This window comes from Rutidosis leptorrhynchoides, chromosome 1 (genome assembly GCF_046630445.1).
Source record: "Rutidosis leptorrhynchoides isolate AG116_Rl617_1_P2 chromosome 1, CSIRO_AGI_Rlap_v1, whole genome shotgun sequence".
In the NCBI taxonomy this organism is placed as follows: Eukaryota; Viridiplantae; Streptophyta; class Magnoliopsida; order Asterales; family Asteraceae; genus Rutidosis; species Rutidosis leptorrhynchoides.
The window spans coordinates 518598776-518617570 of NC_092333.1; the positions used below are offsets into that span (position 1 = coordinate 518598776).

Below are 18795 nucleotides of genomic sequence, written 5' to 3' on the forward strand. Positions count from 1 at the left end.
TTATATTAAAACGTAAATGAACAAAAAGTATTTTATTAGTAAAAGTAATATACTTATTATATATCTAATATTTGTATCTATTTTAGATCATAAAAATATAGTTATATTTTATATACAAAATACATTTAAAATTAAAGTTATAGTTAATAATGTTAATAATAATAATAATAATAATAATAATAATAATAATAATAATAATAATAATAATAATAATAATATTAGTAATAATAATACTAATAATTTTTAAGTGATAATACTAGTAATAATAATGATAATATCATAAATTATATTATTAATCATTTTGTTAATAATAATATCTAACACATGATAACAATAATAATAGTTAATAATAATAATCAAAGTAATAATAATAATAATAATATAACAACAATAATAATAAGGAAGTAATAATAATAAAATGTAATAACTACCTCATATAAGCCCTTTTATAAAAAAACATCCCAAGCTAGGCTTGAACCCTCGATCTCTAGTTCATACCACACACCCCTTAACCAACAATCTGTGACCCTTTTTCTGGTATTAAACTGTTTCTAATTTGTTTTATTTAATAACCCGAGCTCACCTCCTTCATCTTCTCCTCCACAATTTATCAAAATCAAACCAAATCTTAACTGTGAACTACAATTCGATTTAGGACTTGAAATTAATTTATAAATAACCTAAGTTGGATGAATTAGTTAAATCAAATAAACAACAAAAAAAAAAACAAAAAAAAACAAAATAAAATAAAAAGAAGCAGCAAACTGCCGTCGCTGTTGATAACAGAAAAAAAATGGTTTTCGATTTTTGTAACGTTATAGCTAAAGATCATAACACGAAAAAGTTTACTAATCTTACATAGAAGCTATTTGAACCATCAATTGACTTAAAAACATCAAAACCAGTTCGAAATTTAGATGAACATATTCGTTGACTTTTTAAAATTTAAAGTTTGACTTCAAAATTTGGATTCGATAGGACAAATTGGGATTTGAAACTTTGCAGGAAGTTTAAGTGAATGATTCCTAACCACTTTGCATTAATACTTTTTGAAATTTGGTTTGAATTCGAGTTTTGGCTAAAAATGTTAAGAAAAAGGGAACTAACTGGGTGTCGATGATTTTTCTGTTGAATTTACTCAGTGACAACCGTAATTGTTTTACTTGATAATGAGTATCAATATTTTGGATGACTGAATGATTAATGTAAAGTAATTCCATCGGTTTATAATGGATAAAAAAAATGAAGAAACAAAACAACAAAAGAAAAAAAAAATTCAATCAGACAAGTTGATACAGTTTTAGAAAAGGACTTGTAATAATTTCTTACTCCTTGTTTGATATTAGTGTCTAACGAAATTAGATAGGCAACAAAACAGAATCGTCCTTGTTAGATTTACATATATAAAAATAATTCTAATAATTAATAATTATATTAATAATAATTAATAAAACTATTTTTATCTAATTTAAAAATGTGACAACCCGGAAATTTCCAACCAAATTTAAACTTTAATCTTTATATGTTTCCGACACAATAAGCAATATTTGTTAAGTTAAATTTCAAGAATTTTAAACTATGTTCATACATTCATTCAACTTCGACCAAGTTCCAACGATTCACGAACCATTAAACGAATATGATTATATATGTATATGTGTATATATATTATAACTTGAAACGTAAATGAAATATTAGATTAAATACTTTATATGATTGTATCTGTTTCAAAATGTTTATCAATGGAATTAGAAGACAAGATCAAATGATTGAATTATCAGATATATTAAATTATGATTACAAGTCTCTGTTGAAAGGCCCACGTTGATTTGAGAAATCTTTCCATTTTAACAATATTCGGAAAATGGTAAAGTAATTTATAAATAAGAACAAATTGTCAATCATTGAGAACTAGACAAAGGATAGTGGAAGATTGAATCTCATAAAGACTCGATTGATCTATTTAGTTTCAAACGTACAAAAACGTTTTCAGTTTAAAAAGAACTTTATTATTAAAACGTATATAACTTTTATAAATATCTAGAACCACTTTTGACAACTCATTACTTAACTAGTATGATAAAGATAACGATATTTATATTTTATTTTATTAAATATATATAACGATTTAAATTAATATTATATATATTTATACGCGTATAATACGTACATAGTTTTATACTTTTACTATACTTAAACTTTACCTTTACTTTATTTTTACTTTACTTTAACTTTAATAATTCACTTTAATAATTCATACTTTAATAATTCACTTTAATAATTCATACTTTAATAATTCACTTTAATAATTCATACTTTAATAATTCACTTTAATAATTCATACTTTAATAATTCATTTTAATAATTCAAAAATCTATTATAAATAGAATTCAATAGGTTTCATTATTTCATAGAAACTTGAAAATATTTTTCTCTAAACTCTCTCAATCGATTTACATATATATATTTACTCCGTATTATTTCAAGATATTATTAGTATACATAAAATATTACGACGGAGTGTTGTCCGAGTGATTTCGAAATTGTTTTTCGAGTAGGATAGGATTAAGGAAATTATGGGTTATAGCTATGGAGGTGATTGAGTATGGTTCATGGGTATGCTCGTGAGGTCAATATAGTGTTTATCATTTCCGTTGCGTCTACGTACCTTTCCTGCAATATTGAATCTCAATATTGATACGTGAGTACTCATAATTTAACTTTTACATACTAATAGTGTATCCCTGACTAGTGCTCGAGTATTTAGGATTATGCATGCTTGTACTTTTGATATTGCCCTTAGACAGGTTAGGTTGAATCTTGAATTAGTTACACTTGCGGTTGAGATAAGGTATAAGATATGCATGTCCTTGGAAAGCTAGCGAAAAATTAAGAACTTTTCCTTTAGATATCGAATGGTTTCGATGAACGGATTAGAAGTTATAATCAATTGAATTTTCGATATTTTTATTAAAAATGATTATTATTATCGTCGTTTTTATCGTCGTTCTAGTTTTATCTTATTATTATCATTATTATTATCTTTATCAATAAAAGGGATTTATCATTAAAAATTGTGTTTTTTATTACTATCGTTATTATCGTTAAAGTTATAATTAGTATTATTATTATTATTATTATTATCCAATTATCATTATTATTATTATTATTATTATTATTATTATTATTAGTATTATTATTATTATTATCATTATTAATATATATATATATCATTATTTAAAAATGGTTATTGTTATTGTTATTATTATTATTACTATATTATCATTAAGATAATTATTAGTATTATCGTTAATAATATTATAGTAACTATCATTATTAATATTAGTGTAATTAAAACAAATAATTGTAACTCCTAAATATTTTGATTACTATTATTATCATTATTATGAACACGATATAAAAGACGATTAAAAGCTATTAAACGAAACGATTAGGAAATAATGAGTAAGAGTATCATGATGAAATTAAAATATTATAAGATATTAATTTAGATAAAATTATCGTTCTTATTATTTTTATCATTGCTATTATTATTAAAAGTATCGTTAGTATTAAAACTATCATTTTAACAAAAATTATCATTTTAATAGAAATGTCATTGTTACTATAAAATATCATTATTATTATTATTTTAAATAGAATTATTATTTTAAAGATAATATTAAAAATTATAGTAAATATTAAAGTTATCATAATTAGAATTATCGTTTTATCATAATGTTATCTTTGTAATTATAAATATTGATATTTTTATAATAATAATTATTATTACAAAATAATACAACTTTTACTTACTATCATTATAGATATTATTTTATAAAATAAATATGTGATACAAACATATTTTACTACGTGTAATAACTTACTTTAATAATACCTATCATATTATCTTTATGATATTAAATGAACCCTATAAATTTTATTACTTAATATATATAAAAGTATACTTGATTATATAAATTTAATATAAAATTTTATTTATTAATAAATAAATTATATTATTTACTCTAATAAATCTTTTTAAAATATTTAAAAATATAAAACGACGATATTTAAACTATATATTAATCATGTATAGATTTTTAGAAATTATTTTGAGTCAAATTTACTTTTGTTGACTTTTGCATATTAGTCTCGAGCATTAGGATTGTGGTACACTATGACTTGACCTAATTTGTTAGACAAATATTGACCAACATATAAATATATATAATTAATTTAGGTTCGTGAATCCGAGGCCAACCTTGCACTTGTTCAATGACGTTATATGTATTTTTACTACGAAATACAGTATGGTGAGTTTCATTTGCCTTTTTACCCTTTATATTTTTGGGCTGAGAATACATGCGCAACTTTTATAAATGTTTTACGAAATAGACACAAGTACGTGAAACTACATTCTATGGTTGAATTATCGAAATCGAATATGCCCCTTTTTATTAAGTCTGGTAATCTAAGAATTAGGGAACAGACACCCTAATTGACGCGAATCCTAAAGATAGATCTATTGGGCCTAACAAACCCCATCCAAAGTACCGGATGCTTTAGTACTTCGAAATTTATATCATGTCCGAAGGAGGATCCCAGAATGATAGGGGATATTCTTATATGTATCTAGTTAATGTCGGTTACCAGGTGTTCACCATATGAATGATTATTTTTGTCTCTATGCATGGGACGTATATTTATGAGAACTGAAAATGAAATTCTTGTGGTCTATTAAAATGATGGAAATAAATGATTATGATAAACTAATGAACTCACCAACCTTTTGGTTGACACTTTAAAGCATGTTTATTCTCAGGTGTTAAAGAAATCTTCCGCTGTGCATTTGCTCATTTTAAAGATATTACTTGGAGTCTTTCATAGCATATTTTGAAGAACGTTGCATTCGAGTCATTGAGTTCATCAAAGATTATTATTAAATCAATTTATAGTTGGATAGTGGATATTATGAAATGGTATGCATGCCTGTCAATTTTCGATGTAAAGAAAGTTTGTCTTTTAAAAACGAATGCAATGTTTGTAAAATGTATCATATAGAGGTCAAATACCTCGCAATGTAATCAACTATTGTGAATCGTTTATAATGTATATGAACGGGTCCTTTCAAAAAATGCTAATATATAAATATAATTTAATTATTAATAACATGACATAACTTGTTATTAATTATAAAAGTACTAATAAATAATAATAATAATAATAATAATAATAATAATAATAATAATGATAATATTGATAATAATAAAAGAAAATGATAATTTGATAATATGATAATTTTATCAATAACAATAATGATAAATATGATAATACTAATAATAATAATATAGCATATTACATGTATCAAATCTGTTATTAATAATAATAATGAAAGTATTAATAGTTTTAATATATTAATTATATTCAAACTTGTAATCTAATATAATACCATTTATTATTTATGTAAGATTATGTTATATAATGATATTTACTGAATAGTTAAAATTTATATATTCTATATATGTATTTAATAGAAATCATATTTAGTTTCATAATAACGTATACTGAAAATTTAATATTTACATAATCCTATATTAGTATGTAATTGTGTTTGCATATAAGTTAAATGTAAATATGAATACATTAATAATGTTTTAATTACATAATCATTGTATATCCATTTACTATATTTATATTATTTCGTAATAGAAATATATATTAAAAGTTTCAACACATAATATTTATATCTCCTATATATATGTATATTACAATATATATATAATGATAGTTATCTTATTTTGTATCTTATTTTATATATTTAATTCAAATGTTTAAATTCTACTTTATAATTTCAAATTATTATATATATATATATATATATATATATATATATATATATATATATATATACATATTTATTTGCAAACTATGGTTCGTGAATCGTCGGAGATGGTCAAAGTCAAATGCATTCATGGAAATAGTTCAAACATTATAAGACTCAGTTTAATAGACTTTGCTTATCGTGTCGAAATCATATAAGATTAAGTTTAAATTTGTTTGAAAATTCCCGGGTCATCACAGCCCTACCCTAGGGCCGGTCCTGCTAATAGTTTGTAAATAGGTTGTGGTTTGCTTACTTTGCAACTAAAATTTTGTATTCGTGTTTTTGCATCCCGCCCTTGTTGGGGTGTCTTGTGTTGTTGGCTTTTTAAATTAATAAAATTTCCTTGCTTTTTTTTTAAAAAAAAAAGAAGGTAAAAATACTTTTATATAGCAATTGATTTATTGAATTTATAATTTTATAATATAATATAATATAATACTCGTAGCAGTTATCTAATGGGGGATGATTCTTACACACACTTTTTTGATCCTCACACACCAATTGAGTATTATTAGAAGAGTAAAAGGTTAAAATAGGTGTGTGAGGATAAAAAAAGTGTGTGTGAGAATCATCCCCCTTATCTAATACGGAGTAATCCAAGAATTTAAGCATTATGAAACTCCTTTCTAATATACTATTATTCTATTTTTAGTGATATATTTGTTTCCTAGTATTACAGTGAGAATAGGGAAAGACACAACCCCCAAATCAAATCAAGATCCTTCTCCAACCGAGATTCATCTGAAAATAATCCGTCAGTTAGGGCTTCAAATATAGACTAACATCACCATTCAATTCAATTCAATTTCATCAATTACTTTATAATAATCCAAAAAAGTAGAAGCTTAATTCGATACAGGTTGAGGATATGTCTGTTTCCATATAAGGTATGCAATTCTTTAATCATGATTATGATGAATGATGCATGTAAACATACTTACTGTGTGCGACTGTGCGTGCTGTGCTGTTTTTGTTTCTGAATCACTTAATGTTTTCGTATGTATAGATAAGATAGATTCTGTATGTAAAGATAGACGACTACTACCAAAGAGCCAATGGCTTGGCGGTATCGAGGTCACCCTTACAACCTTGAGGTTGAGGGTTCGAGTCCTGCTTAGGACAATTCGTGGTGTATATATTCGAGTTAGATTTAGGTGGGTGTATGAGTTTGCCTTTCAAAAAAAAAAAAAAAAAAAAAAAAAAAAAAAAAAAAGATAGACGACTACTACATTTTTTTTTTTTTTTTTTTTGGCTGTTGCTGAATTGGAATTTTTAGATTTATTATTGCTTAACAAATCTGTTTCACTTTTGTAAGCTTGCTGTTGTTCTTCTTGATGAATTTATATTACGGAGTATTAACATTGATTTAGCCTTGCATACATATAGATATAGATCTCCATTATTACTATTATTTTATTGTACTTTAGTTACTTTCACCGACTTCAATTCTATAATTCAACTAATATTCAGCTGATGCTTATTAATATTATTATTATTGCAACTTATACTGATTGGTATATAGATGCCTTACAAGACTGAAATATGTTGCAGATATAGATATATCTATCTGAATCTTAAAATTACTGATCTAAACCCCAATGTGAGTGGCTAACAACTCCAGCTTGTGTCGATTTTTGTTATAGCGTGTACAACGAAATGATGAAAGGATACGAACGCAGAAAGAAGCAGCTTTCCGCTTTGTTTATCGTCAGTTTCGTTATTATTACGATTACGACTGTCCATATATATTCATGGGAGAAAACACCGATTTTCACTACATTGTTTCCTTCTCATGCTCAAATCGTGCAGCTTTTTCCAGGTTTCTTTTCTACTTATTAGTCATGTTATTCCTTTGTTGAGTCATTTATTATAGTAATTTAGAGTGCTCAATTGTGTAAGATATTGACTCAACTCTGCTACCTCAATCGTACAAATAATATTTAGGTACTAAACGTTGTGACAAAGTTTTCGTAACATGTGTGACGTGTTTTAAAACATCTTGTATTCATTAGCTAGTTGTTGAACTTTATTGTGATGTTAGCTGCAGACGAAAACGTGAAGCATGTTAAGCAATCAAAAGATAATATAAGAGAAGGTGAAGGAGTTGTGAATGTACCATCTCCATCAAGCTCCATTGAAACACCCTCTTTCGACGCTCGAGAAGATGAAGGAGTTGTGAACGTACCATCACCATTAATATCCATAAACTCAACCTCATCTGACATTCGAGGGGGTGAATATTCAAGGACTGCTCAGGAAATGCTTCATGGTAGAAAATTTCTTGTATGTTTTGTCATTTCTCTTTTACCCGTTGAATAGCGTCTATGGGATGACGATAGTCAAATTCCTAAAAATGGTAACAGAAGTTTCAAAAAATTAAACTTTTTTTTTTGTTCTTAAAATTGAACTCCCACTCATTATCATTGGGCAATTTACAACTTAGTCTTATATTATCTTGCATTCGATCATGTGTGTCATATGTATAACACTTACTCATCTTACTATGATGCAGAAAACACGACACAGATTGTTGAAAAATCTACTTCAACTGAAATATCTGAAAACCATCATGACTCAAAACCACCTAAGCAGCAGTTAGTTAAACCAATGGCGCCTAAGAAACCAGACACAGCTGTTGGAAATGTTAGTTTTGAAAATAAAGGTGTGTTTTACTTGATTCTCTTTCGCTCACTTTATAACTTACTTAAAACAGCTAATTAGCAAAATTTCTCAACTGTAATCAGTAACAGAAAAGTGTCACAAGTGCAGAATTTGTTATCTGTTATCAGTTCAATCAACATTTAGCTGCTGTTTCTTTTTTAATTTAACTTATTCAGTCTTTTTTGTTCCTTTTTTTTTTTTTTTTTGTATACAGCCTGTAACTTTGGTAAAGGGAGATGGGTTACTGATCAAAGTAGGCCTCTGTATTCGGGCTTCGGTTGCAAACAGTGGTTGTCGGGGATGTGGGCTTGCCGCTTAACTCAACGAACCGATTTCGGATACGAAAAATTAAAATGGCAGCCAAAAGATTGCAACTTGGATGACTTTACAGGACCCGAATTCCTTAAAAGGTCACCATTTTTGCTGATTGGTCATTTTTTTTAAATATTTTTGTCTTATTACAAAAACACTGACTCTGTTGATTTATTTCAGAATGCAGGACAAAACGCTAGCATTTATCGGGGACTCAATAGGCCGTCAACAGTTTCAATCACTAATGTGCATGGTCACAGGTGGTGAAGAAAGGCAAGACGTTGAAGACGTTGGTAAGGAATACGGTCTAGTCAAAGCCCGTGGGTCGATTCGACCCGATGGTTGGGCTTATCGTTTCCCAATCACCAACACGACAATTCTCTACTATTGGTCCGCCAGTCTATGTGAGTTGGACCCGCTCGACCCCATAAACGGGACCACCTATTTTGCCATGCATCTTGATCGTCCACCTTATTTTTTGCAACATTATATCAGTAAATTCAACGTCATTGTTCTTAACACGGGTCATCACTGGAACCGAGGGAAGGTTAATGCTAATCGGTGGGTTATGTATGTAAATGGGAAGCCTAACACAAATAGGAAAATAGCACAAATTGAAAATGCTAAGAATTTAGCTATATATAGCATTGTTAAGTGGGTAAATGGTGAATTACCAAAATACCCTGGGTTAAAGGCGTTTTACAGATCGATATCACCCCGACACTTTTTTAATGGAGACTGGAACAGTGGAGGTACTTGTGACAGCACGGCACCTGGATCACTTGAAGTCGATCAAGATTATTCGAGCGATTTGATTGGTTCAGGTGCGGTTAAGGGGACCGATGTGAAGCTTTTGGATATAACGGCGTTATCTCAGGTGAGAGATGAAGGTCATATATCGAGATATAGTATTCGTGCCACGCCAGGTGTACAAGATTGTTTACATTGGTGCTTACCTGGCATCCCTGACACGTGGAACGAGCTTCTTTTTTCACAAATATGAACCCTTCATGACATATTTACAGATACATATATGCATCTGATATAGTGTAATCCCATTTATATGCTTGTTTGGTTCTTGATTTTAACTGTCAAAAGGAAACTAGAACCATTATGGGATGGGTAGTATGTTGTTTGTAACAAATGACAATTACTGAATGAGTGAGTTATTATATAATGTAACATTAATGATTCGTAGCTTTTGCCACATGGTTGTTTATAGATAAAATTATATTGGTAGTCCTTGGGGTTTACGTCATCCGTCTTTATCTTTTGAAAATCACATTAATAGTCCTTGAGTTACATAGAAGTGTACGTTGATGATTCCGATTTACTAATGTGCGTCGATTGTCTTTCCTGTTATTGTGCATGCTAAGAAAGTCAGGGATCATCCACGTATACCATTATGCAAGTGAAGAACTATCCGTCAAATTATTAAAAGATAAGGACGATTAGTGTAACTTCATGAAAGTTATCGGGACTATCGGTGTGATTATCAAATAGATAACGACGGCTGGTGTAACTTATCTAAATTACAAGGCAAGGAGTATGAATATAATTTACTCTTGTTTTTATTTCAGCTAAGCTGTCATTCAGATAACTTCATGGCTCTTAAAGTATAGAGTAACTTGTTACCCACAACTTGCAGATAACATAAACATTTTGCTAACAAATGTTACTGGATTTACTACAAACTTCATAAAATGGTTTAGCCATTTTTGCAAACACTAAACCATAGTAATTCTGTTATTGATGAACTACACATATCCATGTTCATATAGACTAGACTTCAACTCAAAAAAGGTGAAGAAGCTAGCTTATGGTTTAAGGGCCCATATCACACAATACCACATGCAACATCTTGAAATCATATAAAATGTAACCTAAAAGAAGTTTTTAACAGGAGATCTTCCAACAGCTTTCATCAGGTTAGCCACTTCAAGAACCCTAGACATTTTGGTTCCCCTTATCGACTCGGCCGATGCTCTCCTTTCCTCAGCTTTTTGATGCGCTTTTGCTATCTCGTTTTCCATCTTTTCCATCGCTCTCGCTTTCTTCTCCTCCAGTTTCCTCTACACAACACATAAACGTCACGAAACTATGAATATAAACATCTAAAGAAAAAAAGAAAAATGATTGCTCCCCTTGAGCTTGAAATCCACCCAAGGTCGCCTTTTGCACATCGCGTTGCGAGAGGGGGGGGTATTACCGGCCATGCCCTCGGATTGGTACGAGTTTTCTCCAGGGCAGCAGTTGGGTGGGTTATGCAACCGCGAAAGATGATCACAGGGGTGTTTTAGTCTCCTTGGGTGATCCTAATCTGCTGTTAAAAAAATATATTAAACATTTAACGTGAATGATCATTACTTCGACTTGCTTCATCTTTAAAGTCGCCTTTTGAACCTGTTCGCTCTCCCACCCTTTAATTATCGCATCTTCACACTTAAACCTGTTTGTAATTTCAGCTATTTTACCATTCTTCCATGCAGTTATCTTCGATTCAACCTCTTCTTTCTTCACATCGCTAACCGATCCTACCACCTCCCTCTCATTCCTAACTGAAACAGAACGATTCAACACACCATTAATGCCGTTTTCAGCTTCCATGCTTTCAATCACGGACCCCGCCACCACTAACGTACTATTAGTGAGACTCATATTTGAAAAATCATCACGAAAGGTTCGATCACTTGAACTCATTGATAAGTATGATCCAAGAGGATTATGATGATGAGTAGTTAAAGTTTGAGGGAGGATTGATGATGGAGTTAAAGCATGTATGTCCCTGCTAATAGCAGTTTCGTGATCACCATTATGGTTTTGATCTTCTCTACTGGTACCATTAGCAACTTCATGGTAATTTGACATTTAAATATGTTCAAGGGGCGTTTGATGCAACAATCATCACAAATGGATATGATGTATATAGGCATGGTGAATAAATTAAATAAACAGTATATGAATATTTTATCCTACTAGGATGCTTCCATTTTGTATATCCAAATTTATGCAAATTAATGTCATTGTCTAAGAAAAAGTTTTCTCTAAATTAATATGTGAATTAAAGTTATTGGAGGTATTAGCGAACAAAAAAGATCTAGAAAACGCGTTCTTGATTTGTTTCACTCTAAAATTTTGTGATTTATGATCATATAAAACTCAATCTTGACGTAGATCATACTAAAATCTAATTTCAGAGTATTAGTCAAATAAACATATTTTTGACAGTTAAACGCAATATGTAACTAATGTTGAATATTCAAATGAATTCAATTTTTAAGTTGAGATCAATGGGATCAATTAGACTGTTCTGATTGGTCCGTTGAATTTCAAATAAATTATTGAATTCAAGAGATTACAACTCTGTAACTAATATACAGTTATACAATATAGAATAATATTATAATAGAAAATGATAACCATATCTCTTAGGTTAATGGTTAAGCCTTTCAAGTTTAAAAAATTCCCAATATAAAAACTAGTATTTTTATAAATAAATTGGTCTCCTAAATTTAAGTATAGAAAATATGTTACTCGTATAAAATGAAAAATTAGCACTTTGTAATCAACGCTTAACCATTGGCGTAAGACTTGTGATTAGCATTGTCCTATTATAACAAGGCTATAATTTGAAAGTGCGCATCTACGTTGCAAATGATCGCGAAAGTGGTTAACTTCCTTCTGAGTGATGCAGACAACCTGCCTTTTCAAAAAAAGTCCGAGTTACCGATCCAAGTATCACATTTTAAGAAGTCTCAAATTGAAACATTGATCGCTAGTATGACATTTATTTTAAAGTGGCCCTGAAAAAAGTCGAAAATAGTCATTAACGCCTTTTACCCGTTTTTGGCTTAAATCATTCTTATTATACACACAATTCACATAAAGTTCTAGTTCAATTTATCAATAAAATGTCGATAATTTTTGTTTGTTCATATCATACATTGATGAGCAACTCCCCTTTAAGCTTCTTTTGCACCCATAATATAACGTTGGCGACAGCTTATTTTTTTTATTCGTGCGTCATTGGGTAACTTTATTGAAAAAGTTAATAAGAACAATATTGATTATATTCATAGTTTAATACCAACAAATTTAAAAAGTTGCGCATTATGCGGGTTTATTAGTGCGTAGAAGATTTTTATTGATGATAAAGTAAGTCCACATCAATTTCCTTTTATTTAAATGCATCCAATAAGAAATATGGCGGCATTTTTCCATATAATTATCTTAAATTCATTAATGTTATAATTCAGTAGGCTTATAACTACCTTTAGTGGCCTAGTTCTTGACTGTAGACTAATAAGTATATAGAGAGAATATGAGAGAATATGAGAGAATATATTTAGTGTGTATTTTATAAACTCATAACACACATATTTATACTCAAAAAATCTACTATACAATATCTATAATAATAATAAAATTAACATCCAATTTAACTTTTATAACACTCCCCCTTGGATGACAATTTTATTAGAGAATAACTAGTACTGCCTCGTTAAAACCTTGCTAAAGAAAACCCATTGAGATAAAACTTTAGCTAAGGGAAAAAGAGTGCAGCATAGAGTTGACTCCCCCTCAAGTAGGCAACGCCTGAATTGTTACATCTTCTGAACATGCCTCATGCCAATATTATGAATGTGTGTTCTGAAAATAGCAGTTGGAAGTGCTTTGGTGAATAGGTCAGCAGAGTTTTTGCCGGACTGAACATATCTCATTTCAATCTGGTTGTCCTTAATGAGATTTTGAATGTATGAGAAGAATCTAGGAGGTATGTGTTTTGTTCGGTCACTTTTGATATACCCTTCTTTCATCTGTGTTATGCAAGCTACATTATCTTCATAGATAGTTGTTGGACTTTTATCGCGTTCTAGTCCACAAGAATCAGTAATGAGTTGTGTCATTGATCTCAACCAAAAACATTCCCGAGTAGCTTCATGTAATGCAATCACTTCGGCATGATTTGATGATGTTGCAACAAGCGTTTGTTTTTTAGAACGCCATGATATTGCGGTACCTCCATTTAGGAATACATATCCATTTTGAGATTTAGCTTTATGTGGATCAGATAAATAACCTGCATCTGCATAACCAACCAAATCTTGTTTCGATTCGTTAGAATAAAATAATCCTAAATCAATAGTTCCTCGAAGGTATCGAAATATATGTTTGATCCCATTTCAGTGTCTTTTGGTAGGAGCTGAGCTGAACCTTGCCAACAAATTAACTGCAAAAGAAATGTCAGGTCTTGTACAATTTGTAAGATACATAAGAGCTCCAATTTCACTAAGATATGGTACTTCTGGTCCTAGGATATCTTCATGATCTTCACAGGGACGAAATGGATCAGTGTCAACATTAAGTGATCTAACAACCATAGGAGTACTTAATGGTTTTGCCTTGTCCATATTAAAACGTTTTAAAATCTTTTCAGTATATGTTGTTTGATGTACAAGTAAACCATTAGGCATATGTTCAATTTGTAAACCAAGGCAATACTTGGTTTTTCCGAGATCTTTCATTTCAAATTCTTTCTTTAGAAGTTGAATGGCTTCATGGATCTCTTTATTTGTACCTATGATATTAAGATCATCAACATAAACAGCTATGATCACATATCCGGATGTTGTTTTCTTAATGAAAACACATGGGCAAATAAGATTATTGGTATACCCTTTGCTTATCAAGTAATCACTTAATCGTTTATACCACATGTGACCTGATTGTTTCAACCCATATAAAGACCTTTGTAACTTGATTGAGTACATTTCTTTGGGTTTTGCATTGGTTGCTTCTGATACCTTAAATCCTTCAGGTATCTTCATATATATCACTATCAAGTGATCCATAAAGATAAGCAGTCACAACATCCATGAGATGCATTTCTAAATTTTTAGAAACTGCCAGGCTGATTAAATATCTAAAAGTAATTGCATCCATAACAGGAGAATAAGTTTCCTCATAATCAATTCCTGGTCTTTGATAAAAACCTTGAGCTACAAGTCTAGCTTTATACCTTGTAACTTCATTTTTCTCATTTCTTTTTCGCACAAAAACCCATCTATATCCCACAGGTTTCACATCTTTAGGTGTGAGAATGATAGATCCGAAAACTTTTATTTTATTGAGCGATTCAAATTCAGCTCGTATTGCTCCTTTCCAATGATCCCAATCATGTCTATTTTGACATTCTATGACAGATTTTGGTTCTGGATCATCATCATCATTCATGATGTCATATGCAACATTATATGAAAATATCTCATCAAGATTTTTCATTTCATTTCGGTTCCATAATATTTTTGAATGTGCATAATTGATTGAAAATTCCGTATTGACATCATCAATCTCCTCTGCAGAAGGAGTATTGATTTGTAGTTCTTCTTGAACACTTTTTTTACCTCATTATCAGCTGATTTTCTTTTTCGAGGATTTTTATCTTTGGAACCAATTGGTCTCCCACGTTTCTGGCGTGGCAAAGACTCAAGAATGACATTATTGCCAGTTTTTGGAATTTCAATTCGAGCTGGAGCATTTGCTGCTGGTATATATGATTTAGTCACTCTTTTTGTATCTGTAAATGCATCAGGCAATTTATTCGCAAGTTCTTGCATATGCATTATTTTTTGAACTTCGGTCTCGCATTCTTTTGTGCGAGGATCAAGATACATTAATTGAGGTTCACACCATGAAACATCATTTTCTTTATTTTTTATTTCTCCCCCTAATCTAGGGAATAATGTTTCATTAAAGTGACAATCAGCAAAACGTGCTGTAAAAACATCACCCGTCATGGGTTCAATATATCTTATTATTGAAGATGTTTCATATCCAACATATATTCCCATCCTTCTTTGAGGACCCATTTTAGTGCGTTGTGGTGGTGCGATAGGGACATAAACCGCACAACCAAATGTTCTAAGGTGGGAAATATTTGGCTGATGGCCAAAAGCAAGTTGCAAGGGAGAATATGTATGACTTGCGCTTGGTCTAATGCGAATCAATGTTGCAGCATGCAAAATTGCATGACCCCATATAGATACTGGGAGTTTTGTTCTCATTATCAATGGTCTAGCTATTAGCTCAATCGTTTAATTAATGATTCAGCTAAACCATTTTGTGTATGCACATGGGCAACATGATGTTCAACAATAATCCCAATAGACATGCAAAAGTTATTAAATGATTGAGACGTAAACTCACCGGTATTATCTAGTCTCACCCTTTTAATAGTATAATCAGGGAAATGTGCTCTCAATTTAATAATTTGAGCAAGAAATTTTGCAAATGCCATATTTCGACTTGATAATAGACAAACATGAGACCATCTACTAGATGCGTCTATTAGAACCATAAAATATCTAAATGATCCACATGGTGGATGAATTGGTCCACATATATCACCTTGAATTCTTTCAAGAAACATTGGTGATTCTTTTTCAACCTTAAGAGGTGATGGTCTTATTATCAACTTTCCAAGTGAACATGATGTACATGGGATAAGTGCATCATGAGGAATCCTTTGATCCGCCAATGGATGTCCATGTGTATTTTGTATTATTCTTTTCATCATTGTTGATCCTGGGTGGCCTAATCTCTCATGCCACAAACTGATCATTACAGGATCACATGATTTTTCTTTAACTACCACATTTACTTCAGGTACATTTATATGTGTATAATGTAAACCAGAATGAAGTCTTGGTAGTTTTTCAATTACATGATTCTTATCAGTGATACTTAAATATTTTTCATTTTCTGTTGTCACTGACTGATAATCATATCCATTTTGGTATATGTCAGAGAAACTTAACAAATTTCTCTTTGACATTGGAGAAAATAAGGCATTATTTATCAGAAAATTCGTACCATTTGGTAACATGAATTTTGCATTTCCCATTCCTTTTATTAAGTCCACAGGACCTGATATAGTATGTATAGTTCCTTCCGTTGCTTTCAAGTCTGTGAAATATTTTTTAGATTTGAGTATGATGTGAGTGGCACCACTGTCTGTAATACAAATATCTCTACCATTTAACTGATTTTTTACTCCAGCAGTATACATCATGAACTTCAAAAAAAAATATGAGAAACAAATAATGAGTACATAATTCATCAATATATTACATTCAAAACATGTTACAAATGATAGCACATAATAAGAAAATATGTAGTAAACTAGATATGGTGTAGATTGAAAATCTACAACCATTTATTTAACGGGAACATATAATAGGATATCCATATATATATATATATATATATATATATATATATATATATATATATATATATTAGAAATTTATTCATTAAAGTAGTCACAAGTTGGCTCAGTGATTTTTGTATCAAGGTCATCCACAAGATTTGCTTCTTTTCATTTTCCCTTTAGGGATTCTTGATACCGATTAACAGAATTCTGATTTATTCGGCAGTTTTTAGACCAGTGGCCAATTTTACCACATCGGTAACAAGAATCTTCAACATTCTTTGAAGAGCCTTCTTCAACATTGTGATTTGTGGGATTGTATGGTGTTTGAATTTTATAATTTTGTGGATTATTATTTCTTTGTCCACGACCACTACCACCACGACCACGACCATCACCACGACCATTACCATAAGGGTGATTTCGAACATAGTTATGATTTTTATTATTGTTATGATAATTTCCATGATGATGGTTTTGGCCAATATGGCCACGACCTTGTCCACGCCCTCGTCCATGTGCATTTCTTCTTTTATTATTATTATTGTTAATAGCATTAGCTTCAGGAAATGCTAGCGCACCGGTAGGACGAGATTCTTGATTTTTCATTAGTAATTCTTTATTAACTTCTGCAACTAAGAGATAAGTTTGAAGTTTGGAAAAAGTTTTATAATTCTGCAATCTTAAATTTTCTTGCACAGTTATGTTTGCAGAATGCATTGTGGAGAAAGTTTTCTCCATCATATCAGCATCACTTATTTCTTGACCACAGAATTGAAGCTTTGAACGGATTTTGAATATGGCCGAGCTGTATTCACTTACCTTTTTGAAATCTTGGAACCTTAGATTTCTCCATTCTTCCCTCGCAGCTGGGAGTAATATTTCCTTTTGATTATCGAATCTACTCTTGATACTTTTCCATAAAACATGTGGATCTATGATAGTGAGAAACATATGTTTTAAAGTGGTATCAATATGTTTGCGAATAAAAGCAATTGATTTTAATTTATCTTGATCGGAACAAGTATTATTTTCTTTTAAAGTTTCTAGAATACCCAATGATCCAAGATTTATTTCTACGTCCATAACTCATGATGTGTAGTTTGTTCCCGATACCTCTAAGGCATCAAACTCAAGTTTTGATAAGTTTGACATTTTCTATTTTCAGAAAGGTGAACAACATAAATTATAATCATAATCATAATCAATTTTTTTTATAGACAAATAACAACATGAAATTAGAATTAGTTTAGATTCATAAGTAGCAAACAAAGGAATAATGGTATGATTACAAATAATAAAACCATAAGGGAAGGATAGAATATAGATTCATATTATATTGTTAATAATATTATTATAATATATATTAAGTTATAATATATATTATTATAATATATTTTTCTTATTTTAACTTTTAAGATTTACTTTTAATAAAAATACAAACTACTTTTTCTTATTTTAACTTTTAAGATTTACTTTTAATAAAAATACAAACTACTTTTTTCTTATTTTAACTTTTAAGATTTACTTTTAATAAAAATACAACTATTTTTTCTTATTTTAACTTTTAAGATTTACTTTTAATAAAAATACAAACTACTTTTTCTTATTTTAACTTTTAAGATTTACTTTTAATAAAAGTACAAACTACTTTTTCTTATTTTAACTTTTAAGATTTACTTTTAATAAAAATACAAACTACTTTTTCTTATTTTAACTTTTAAGA

General features: G+C 29.8%; 2 protein-coding genes across 3 annotated transcripts; one reads left to right on the forward strand and one right to left on the reverse strand.

The window, feature by feature from the left end:
* Positions 1-6676: 6676 nt before the first annotated feature.
* On the forward strand, positions 6677-10142 carry LOC139876866 (protein trichome birefringence-like 14). Of its 2 annotated transcripts, none has more exons than XM_071864257.1 (6): positions 6677-6774; positions 7531-7706; positions 7929-8156; positions 8400-8549; positions 8763-8958; positions 9041-10142. In XM_071864257.1, exons 2-6 carry the CDS (start codon positions 7544-7546, stop codon positions 9861-9863), a joined length of 1560 nt encoding a protein of 519 aa, XP_071720358.1. In that variant the 5' UTR covers positions 6677-6774; positions 7531-7543; the 3' UTR covers positions 9864-10142. The 2 variants fall into 2 exon arrangements, with proteins under 2 accessions (XP_071720358.1, XP_071720369.1); XM_071864268.1 differs by having other exon boundaries at positions 7935-8156.
* Positions 10143-10531: 389 nt separating this feature from the next.
* Positions 10532-11751, reverse strand: LOC139876876 (uncharacterized). Its single transcript, XM_071864279.1, has 2 exons — positions 11228-11751; positions 10532-10932 (listed from the first exon to the last, which is right to left on the reverse strand). Exons 1-2 carry the CDS (start codon positions 11726-11728, stop codon positions 10744-10746), a joined length of 690 nt encoding a protein of 229 aa, XP_071720380.1. The 5' UTR covers positions 11729-11751; the 3' UTR covers positions 10532-10743.
* Positions 11752-18795: the final 7044 nt, after the last annotated feature.